We start from the raw sequence: 10,098 nt of genomic DNA, 5'->3' as shown, positions 1-10,098 counted from the left end.
GTCAGGAGTGTTGTGTGACAGAAGAGTGTCAGCAAGAATCAAAGGAAAGGTGTACAAGACAGTAGTGAGACCAGCTATGCTATATGGGTTAGAGACTGTAGCAGTGAGGAAAAGACAAGAGGCAGAGATGAGGATGTTGAGATTCTCTTTAGGAGTGACCAGGATGGACAGGATTAGGAATGAGCACATCAGAGGGACAGCTCAGGTCGGCTGTTTTGGGGACAGGGTCAGAGAGGCCAGATTGAGATGGTTTGGACATGTGCAGAGGAGGGATAGTGGTTATATTGGTAGAAGGATGTTGGAGATGGAGCTGCCAGGCAAGAGGTTAAGAGGAAGGCCAAAGAGGAGAAATATGGATGTGCTAAAAGAGGACATGAAGTTAATTGGGGTGAGAGTAGAGGATGCCGAGGATAGAGTTAGGTGGAAACAGATGATTCGCTGTGGCAACCCCTAACGGGAACAGCCGAAGGAAGAAGAAGAAGGGCTGCAGAGGAGCGCCACTTATGCCAGTGTGACTGTGCTCTTGCAGGTAGACAGCATGTGAATTAGCAGATCCCCACCCAGCCACTGCAAAACTGTTCATGGGTTTCATCTTAACTTTTAAAGTCATATACTGTATGCACTCAGTCCAAAAAGTCCAAAATTTGTTGAAATCAAATCTGATGGAGGAGGGGAAAGAAAAAGAGAAATTAAATGGCAAAGCCACGCAGGCATGTGATGAGGATAAATAACATTAATCGGTATGACTTACCCAAAGGTGGATCTCATTTTTGCACTGAGTGCTTAGACTTTGTCTGAGTGTAAATGTAATAAATCCCTACAAGCTTATGAGCAGTGGCTGGGTGAAAGATTTAAGTTGACTGGCATTGTAACTGCAAGAGCATGGTTATACTCACAAGGTAAGGTAGCACTCCTCTTGTTGGCCCAGTCATTAATTGCTGCACGAGGGACAATAAAACTCTGGACCTACTGTATGCAAATGCAAGAAATGCATACACCTCTCCCCCCTCCCCCCTCTAGGTCGCTCTGACCACAACCTTGTCCACCTGCTTCCTGTGTATACTCCAGTGGTGAAAAAGGTGTCACCAGAAGTAAGAATGGTGAAGGTATGGACAGAGGAGGCAACTGAGCAGCTGAGAGACTGTTTTAACACAACAGATTGGGACATACTCTGTAGTCCTCATGGAGAGGACATAGAGGACCTCACACACTGTATTTTGGATTACATAAATTTCTGTGTGGAAAATACGGTGCCATCCAGAAGAGTACGGTGTTTTCCCAATAACAAGCCATAGGTGAGCCCTGAGTTAAAGGCACTGCTGAATGAGAAGAAGAGGTTTTTTTTATATCAGGGGACAAGGAGGAGATGAGCAGAGTGCAGCGAGAACTAAAGTACATGATCCAGAGGTGCAGGGCTAGCTTACGGGAAGAAGCTAGAGCAGAGCATGGAAAAGAACAACGTACGCGAGGTGTGGAAAGGACTGAAACACATCTCGGGTCACGGAGATGATAGCAGGGATGGCCACCAGGCCGCAGGAGACCAGGCCTGGGCAAATGAACTGAATCTGTTTTTTAACAGATTTGACTCTACCCAGTCCTTAGCCCCCACCCTGCCAGCCTGCCAGCCTCATGGTGGACAAGGTCAGGAGGGAGTTAAGGAGGATTAATGCCAGGAAGGCCACAGGCCCTGACCACATCAGCCCCAGAGTCCTCAGGGAGTGTGCAGACCAGCTCAGTGAAGTGGTCCTGTACATGTTTAATCTGAGTCTTAGCCTGGAGAGAGTTCCGGTTCTGTGGAAGACAGACCCGCTGCAGTTTGCATATCGACCTGGCATCGGGGTAGATTATGCTATTATCTACTGTACATGCTGCATCGGGCCCTATCTCACCCGGAGTTCCCTGGAAGTATTGTGAGGGTCATGTTCTTTGACTTCTCCAGTGCTTTCAACACAATCCAGCCGTCACTGCTGAGGGGTCAGGTGTGGACCAACACCTGTCTGCATGGATCATTAACTACCTCACAAACACAAACCTCAGTTCGTAAGGCTGCAGGACTGTGTGTCGGACATGGTGGTCTGCAGCACGGGGCCGCCCCAGGGGACGGTGCTTTCCCCCTTTCTGTTCACCCTCTACACCTCGGACTTCAAGTACAACTCCCACCAGTGTCATCTACAAAAGTTCTCAGACAACACTGCTATTGTTGGATGTGTATCTGGGGGAGACAAGGGGGAATACAGGGGGTTTGTTACTGACTTTGTAGAGTGGTGTGAGAAAAATCACCTGGTTCTGAACACCAGCAAGACAAAAGAGATGGTGATTGACCCCCGGCAGAAATCACCAGTACTCACGCCGGTGAGCTTGCAGGGCTCAGATATTGAGATTGTGGACACCTTTAAAAACCTGGGTGTCCACCTCAACAATAAGCTGGATTGGAGCAACAACACAGATGCCCTGTACAGGAAAGCCAGAGCTGCCTCCACTTGTATGAGGAGACTGGAGTCCTTTGGTGTGCGCGGGGCAGTCCTTCGGACATTTTATGATTCTGTGGTGACATCTGCAGTTTTTTACGCTGTTGTGGGTTGGGCAGGAGGTAGCACGGTCAGAGACAGAAAGAGACTCAACAAGCTGGTTAAGAGAGCTGGTTCTGTTCGGGGCTGCTCTCTGGATTCCATCGAGGAGGTGGCGGACAGAAGGATGCTGGTAAAACTAACATCCATCATGAATAACCCCACCCATCCCCTGCACCACACAGTGGTGGCTCTGAACAGTTCTTTTAGCATGAGACTGTTATATCCCCAGTGTAAGAAGGAACGTTACCGCAGGTCATTCCTCCCCACAGCAATCAGACTGTACAACACATCACTGCAGTGATAAGATAGGTGAAATTATGAGGGACTATGCAATAGTCGACTGAGGTGCAATATTCAGCTCCTGGGGTTGAAATGCATTGTAAATAGGCTCATGTGTAATATCTTGCTCTCAAATATTGTACATTACCCTGCTTTAGGTATTTCCTCAGGGATCCTTATAGCTGAAATACAGGTTTCTTTCCCCCATTGTGGGATTAATTGTGAGAGCAATATTCAATTGTTCTTGATTTCCTGGTTGTTTTCTTGATTCCTCTCAATACTATTCTTTTTTGTCTTGTTCCAAGGTATCTTTTTTGACTTGTGTCTCAGGGACAAACTGTGGGAGTCTCTATTCTTGTTCTTGATTTCTCTGAAATACTATATTTTTGTTTGGTTTTCGGGTACCTGAATCTTGTTTTCTCAAGATATGTGTGGGGTGTTTATTCTTATGGTGTCATGTTGTTTTGTCCTTTACTGCTGCTGGAACACTGGAATTTCCTCACTGTGGGATCAATCAAGTTCTACCTACCTAAGCAAATGTTAAGTGCACAGAGAGACACTACCCGAAATCAAGCTCTGTGAGTCTCTTTCTGAACGTTGCAAAACAAAGTCTCCTTCTCAACCTTACGTGAATCAAACTAAATCAGTTTAAAACACACGATAACATCATACTTGTATTAATCTCGCCTCCATATGTTTCTGAGTCATTCTGTTTTCCCCTACACAGCAGTCTACAGGCTGTGACGCAGCGTCAGGGCTCTTCAGGGTCACGTGACGCTTTGTTGACGTTAGAGCACGGGGGAAAATGGCGGCTCGCTGGAGCAGTGAGAATGTCGTGGTAGAGTTTCGAGACGCTCAGGTATTTCTGTCCTAAAGCTCAGGTGTGAATAAAGTGAGGTGGAGAGGCCAGCAGGTGAGGTCCGTTTAACGGAGAGAAACGGAGCCAGTAGCATCGGGAAAACTCCCGTTAGACACAAAACTACAACACCCAGCCCAAGTTTAAACCGCCATACATGTAACTTGATTTTATTTATGTAGTGATTAATCGAGTTAATCGGTTTAAATGTTGATAATCACATGATGGTTTAATCTTTTAATGGAGCGCTGCACATGTTCTAGTTCGGGCTTTGTCCTGATAGCAGTAGCTAGCTACCGTCTACACCTAGCATCTACAGTCTCCTTCTTGTCAATGTTTATCAGTTCATATAAGTGGAGACATTACGTTAAATGCAACAATATCTGGAATACTTGCTAACATAACTAACGTAAACAAACTTGACAGCAGCGATTGGCAAATAATTTGTTGCGGATGAAGGTTGGGACGTCTGTGTATTCAATTGGATTGCAATTGCAGCAGCTGTACTGAATGAAGTTGTGTTGTTTAACGTTTGTACCATGTATGCATGGTAAATGCTGTAGGCCTAAACTTAAATAACTAAAACTCCAGTCTACTACAGTCTTTAGACGAGTTACTCTGAATCAGGGGCATGTAGTGAAGTCCAGGTATGGAGCAGGACATGGACAAACTCAAGTATAATACAGATACCTCAGAACTGTACTGAAGCATAGTACTTAGGTAAATGTACTTAGTTATTTTCCACCTGTATTTACAAATATTCATAGCTGGAACCTGCCCAGTATGACCAGTTTGTGTGATGATTTACACGAGATCTAGTGCAAACACATGTGGACCAGAGTTAGCACACTGCCATAAATCCACACAAATCGCCTGCTTCTTTTTTTCAGGCCACCGCCATGTCAGTGGACTGCCTGGGCTCCCACGCCGTGCTTTCTGGGTAAGTTTAGATCACCTGAACGTACCACTATGTTGCTAAAAGCCTCAAGAAGGTTTAGAAAAAAGCATAATTTAATTGTATTGCACTCAGCTCCACATATCATCCAGTACAATGTGTGACCTGGCCCACACTGGATGTTTTATAAGCTTGTTTAATATCCACTCCTCAAAAATCCTGTTTTGTGCTGCTTCATTTTCTGTGTTGTTATTTTAAATTGTGTTAAATTATGTTTTTTTCTTTATGTTTGTCCAGTCCCTGAAAGTCCTTTGATATTTTATTGTCGCATATTTTCTGAGGCACTTTGAAACTCTGGTTTTAAAATGCACTAGAGAAATAAAGTTACTTCTTGTGGACCTGGTTCTCTTGAGGTTTCTCCTTAACATCAGGCCCCTGCGCTCCACAGAAGCAAGAGCCAAGACTGAAAGATAATCTCATTATAGATGTCTCACTGTGATTGTTTTACATTTCCCTGGGGGTGTTTTTGTGTCTTTCCCTGAGACCTTTTGCAGACAAGCTCCGGGACCCTGGGTCACCACAGAGTACCATGTCAGTAAACTTAATTGAAACTTCAGTTTTTGGCTGCTGCTTTAAAAATTCATGAATGAAATCTAAACTCCAGAGACTAGTAGCCAGTAATTATTTTACACACAAATAAAGGGGGACAGCTTAAATATATCTTCACCTCTGACCAATTTATGTCAAAGTTAATGGAAATACACACTCAGTGACTGGGGTTAAAGGACAAGATGAAATGAGGAGTAATGCTGGTGGAGAATGAGCTGTCACACTCCATCACACAAACATCTCCAACCATCTCGTGTCACTCTTTGTTTTCCAGGCGGCGGTTCCTGTACTTGGTGAACCTGGAGGCTCCATCTGAACCTCCTCGTAAAATTGGCCGACAGAGTAAGTGGGACGTGGGGACGGTTCAGTGGAATCCGCACAAATCGGAGTCGCACGTCTTCGCTGCCTCGGTGAGTTCTGCTGTTAACGGTGACAAACATGAGAAGATCGTTGAGTCTGCACATGAAGAAAATCATAACATTGTGAATAGGAAAACCACACAGTATAGCAAAGTACTTTTGTTAGTGTGTATTTTTGTGTGTCCAGAGTAACCAGCGTGTGGACCTGTACTCGTGGAGGGACGGCTGTGGAGAGGTGCACACCTCCCTGCAGGGACACACCCGGGTCATCAGGTAACGACGGTGGGGGGGGCTCAGGGTTTCATCCCTGGGGAACACGGGAGGCTGTCTGTTTCCAACAGTCAGCTCTACAGGCTAATAACGGTGTAACTGTTCTCTGGTCTGTTCACACTAGTTTACAAGTACAAGTATGCTTCTGTGAATCCATCTGACGTATATTCATACTTGTGCCAATCAGACATCTTACTGTGATCCAAAGTCAGCATTGTTAATGTGTGTTGTTATTGAGGAGTCTCACTGTGATGTGTTGACATTCCCAGTGATCTGGACTGGTCTTGGTTTGAGCCGGAGTCCCTGGTCACCAGCTCAGTGGACACCTACATCTACATCTGGGACACCAGGTCAGAGCAAACCATGATAAAATCATCTGCTGCACACACATGAGCTGGCTCAGGCACACGGTTACCTGAACCACATAATGTTTAACCCTTCAACCTCAAACTCTGAAACAACACAGTCCCGTTCAAACAAACGTGACTAACTGTCTCACAGCTCCTTCACCTGCACAGCTACAGACTATTTCGCCTCATTTGCACATTTTTCCAACTATTTTCTGAGTCAGATAAACCATTAGTATGGGGACAATAGCTCAGACCTCTAGTTTTCAGTCTTTCTGTTTGACCCCACAGAGACACCCGGAAACCCGTGGTGGCCCTGTCTGCTGTCGGTGAGTACAGAAAGGACCAGACTGTGTTTTTAATCCAGCTGATTTATTTTCTCCTATCATCCATCAGCTTGTAGATCGATGTCCTTCCCTCCAGACGATTGTGCTCCTTTGTTTGTATTTTATTTGCTTTTGTTTCAGCCTTGCAGAGAATTTGTGCTCTGTATGTTGCATAGTTAAATAAAAAGAAGGAAGCACAACTCCAAAGTCAGATCTTTGCCATATCCATGTTTCTGTATTGTTTTCCCATGTCTGATTTTCTTACAGCTGACCTCCAGAACAATGTTACAGGTGAGGTCTAAATCTCAAGCTCCAAGCGTCATCACAGAAACCGATCAGAACAGAGCTTGTGTTTGCCTTCTAGGCTTCTGACCACAGATCTTAGTAGTTTGCTCTTCAGCAGCCAGCCTTGACTCTTCACATGTCAGAGTGTCCTTTAACGCATCACTAAGGATAAAAATACTGTTTGCCAAATAAAGGCAACAGCAGTGACTTATTCAATTTTGTCTGTTGAAACAATGAACTGGAACAAACGTCTGCCTGGAAGGAAATTTATCTAAAACTGAGGGATAATTTGGAAAAACAACTATCAGGAATGTAAAGTGAGAATTACTGGAGTTAAAGAGTCAGACCATGCAAAGCCAAACTGTGGCATCTGGTGTCTTCTCCTTTTGTTGTATGCCTTCCCAGCTGGAGCGTCTCAGGTGAAGTGGAACAGGAAGAATCAGTATCTGCTCGCATCCAGCCACGACGGAGACGTTCGGATCTGGGATAAAAGAGTGAGAGCTTCATCTGGAGTCATCAGATTTTAAAATCACTGAAGTTTCTGTTTGATCACTCTGTGAGCTGTGTGGCTGTGTCAGTGAAGTGATCTCTCCTGGTCTTCTCTGAGCAGAAACCAAACACGGCAGTGGAGTACGTGGCTGCTCACCTGTCGAAGATCCATGGCCTCGACTGGCATCCTGACAACGAGTTCATCCTCGCCACTTCAAGCCAGGACAACTCAGTGAGGGTGGGACTACCGAGACACCACAGTCAAAGATGTTTATGTCACACATTTTATTTAAGGGTTTAAGATTAGATTTATGTGACTTTGAAAAATACTGTCAGACGTTTCAGCTGGTTTATGCCATCAGTGTTTAACCTGCACCTTCTCCCTGGTTGTAGTTTTGGGATTACCGACAGCCCAGGAAGTACCTGAACATCCTGTCCTGTCAGGTGCCGGTGTGGAAGGCCAGGTACACGGTGAGTATCAACACCTGAGCCCATGCTGTACACTCTGCTGTACGCAATAAGCTCAAACATACTGAGCACAGGAGGGAAATTTAGCATTACATGAAGAAAGGGACCGGACCGGCAGAGAGATAATCAGAGTTAGAAAGGTGGAGACGGTTCATGGCCTTCAACCAGCTATAAATGGACAGTGTCAACCATGTCGGTGTGTCTGAGACCACACTGTACCACATGGTTTCTGTGTGTTTTTTGTGTGTCGTCTCAGCCGTTCTCCAACGGTCTGGTCACAGTGATGGTTCCTCAGCTGAGGAGAGAGAACAGTCTGTTACTGTGGAGCACACTCGACCTCAACAGTCCCGTCCACGCCTTTGTCGGACACGATGACGTGGTGCTTGAGTTTCAGTGGAGGCCGCAGAAAGAAGGTGAGACTTCTGCTAAGATTTAGGAGATGGACACTTTATAAAACCACATCCTACAATACCAGGAATTCCACAGTGAAGTTTTCCATTCCAGAAAATTACAGAACAGGAGACTCGTTGAAGGGTGGATCTTTTTTCAGTTTGGATGCAGCTAGGCTAACGGTTTCCCTCTGCTTCCAGTCAAAATGAAACACAAAACAGCCACACAGGGATGACTGTAAGGAGATGCAAATGTTTTCAGAAACACAAAATGCCCACCAAGAGACACTAAACATCCACAAAGAGATGCAAAATGACATGCACGAAGAACACAGAGAGGTACCAAACATCATCAAAGGCAAAACATAACCTTAAAGAGAGAACCAAAACCTTCTGTCTTGCTTCTGTGTAGGAGGGTGGGTCTTTCACATGTTACGACTGAGGCTTTCGCCGACGGTCCAATCTGGAAAACATTTGCCTTTGCAGCAGAATTAACCTGCTTGTCAAACTTCAGATTCCTGTGAAATATCACACCCAAATTATTTACATCTGACTTTAAGCTGGGGGCTAGAGGCCCAAGATTAAAGTCTGAAGATAATGTTTTCAGTTTTTACTGAAAAAAGAGAAAGGTTTGTGACAGCCAACGTTTAATGTCATGCAGACATTCAAACAGAGATAGTAATGGATTACTTTCTCTCAACTTCAGAGGCAGATAGATCTGCAAGTCATCTGCGTAACAATGTATGGAGAGATTGTACCTTTCTATAATCAACGTCCAGAACAGGGTCAAGGCAGCTGTAGCTGAAAGCTCCAGAACGCCCAGGGTCTTGTGGTGCTGTTGGTAACCTACTGTTTTAAAAAGTCAAGAGTCTAGGGTTACCTCACACAGTACCTGCACACATAGAGAGTGCACGGTTTCATGGATCAGAGTTTTTTAGTCCAATATCTTATCCTGTTTGTGTGTATCACACCAGTACTGACACTGAGCAGCACAGCTATATGAAGAGGTGGTCAGTTAATGGATCTTTATCCCATCTGTAGCTCACACAGTATGTTGTCAACTATTCTTGTGCTGTGTGAGTCGCTGATTTAAGATGCAGGGACTGAGGAGGTTGTCTGTTGTGTTACTGTTGTTGGCTGTGCAGGCTCTAAGGATTACCAGCTGGTCACGTGGTCCAGAGATCAGACTCTGAGGATATGGAGGGTGGATCCTCAGCTGCAGAAGGTCAGTGTGCAGCCTCATACAGATGTGCTCACCTGATGGGATTTATTCTGATGTTGGTGGTTGTTGCTGTCGTTGTGGTGCAGCTGTGTGTCAGTGATGTGGCGGAGGAGCTGATGGAGGGGATGTCTCTGACAGTGGAGGCGGAGAAGTCTTTGTCTTCCCAGGTGCCTGAGAGTCAGCATGGTGTCGGCCCCACCGCCAAAAACCTGCAGGGTGAGATGGAAACGTGTCAGCACCAGTTCCAAACTACACACCAGATGCCCAGGTTCTGTAGTAACACGTTTTCACAGTTCACTCAGCTTCCTACAGCACCGCTCAAAGGAAACAAAGATCCGCTGGAAAAAGAAAACAGAAGGGTGGCTGGTGAAGATCATGATGTTGAAAGTCATTTTACCTTCTCTTCACTGGGTGCAATTTGCTGTTTGATACGTGTCCATCAGCTCAACACTGCATCATTTTCTTTAACTACAACAATGTAAAGTGTATTTATTTTATTGTATATTAACTGCCAGAGCTCTCTTCACACTTAGTATACAGTACATACTGTATAGTGTTATCAGTTAGCAGTGTACAGCTGAGATTTTTGACATCTGTGTAGCTGTGTGTAAATGTTGTCGCCTGTGTAATGCAGACACCTGAGGCAGAGACAGAAGCACATACCTGTCCGGCTTTGGACAGTGTTCCTTTCTCGCTGTGAATGTAGTTGCTTCTTGAAATAAAAACTCACAGGA

At 45.2% G+C, this 10,098-nt stretch overlaps 1 protein-coding gene across 1 annotated transcript in view; it reads left to right on the top strand.

Annotated features, from left to right (window-relative positions):
- The first annotated feature begins 3,582 nt into the window (after window positions 1-3,582).
- The window catches only part of wdr59 (WD repeat domain 59), an 18,010-nt gene continuing 11,494 nt past the window's right edge, over window positions 3,583-10,098 (top strand). Inside the window, 12 exon segments of the mRNA XM_020602614.1 lie at window positions 3,583-3,708; window positions 4,596-4,645; window positions 5,484-5,619; window positions 5,756-5,841; window positions 6,108-6,188; window positions 6,477-6,514; window positions 7,202-7,290; window positions 7,407-7,523; window positions 7,679-7,756; window positions 8,010-8,166; window positions 9,288-9,367; window positions 9,451-9,580. Of these exon segments, the coding sequence (XP_020458270.1) occupies window positions 3,655-3,708; window positions 4,596-4,645; window positions 5,484-5,619; window positions 5,756-5,841; window positions 6,108-6,188; window positions 6,477-6,514; window positions 7,202-7,290; window positions 7,407-7,523; window positions 7,679-7,756; window positions 8,010-8,166; window positions 9,288-9,367; window positions 9,451-9,580 (1,096 nt within the window). The 5' untranslated portion in view covers window positions 3,583-3,654.

This window comes from Monopterus albus, unplaced genomic scaffold, assembly GCF_001952655.1.
Source record: "Monopterus albus unplaced genomic scaffold, M_albus_1.0 scaffold57.1, whole genome shotgun sequence".
Classification (NCBI taxonomy): domain Eukaryota; kingdom Metazoa; phylum Chordata; class Actinopteri; order Synbranchiformes; family Synbranchidae; genus Monopterus; species Monopterus albus.
This window is presented reverse-complemented; position numbering and strand designations above follow the sequence as displayed.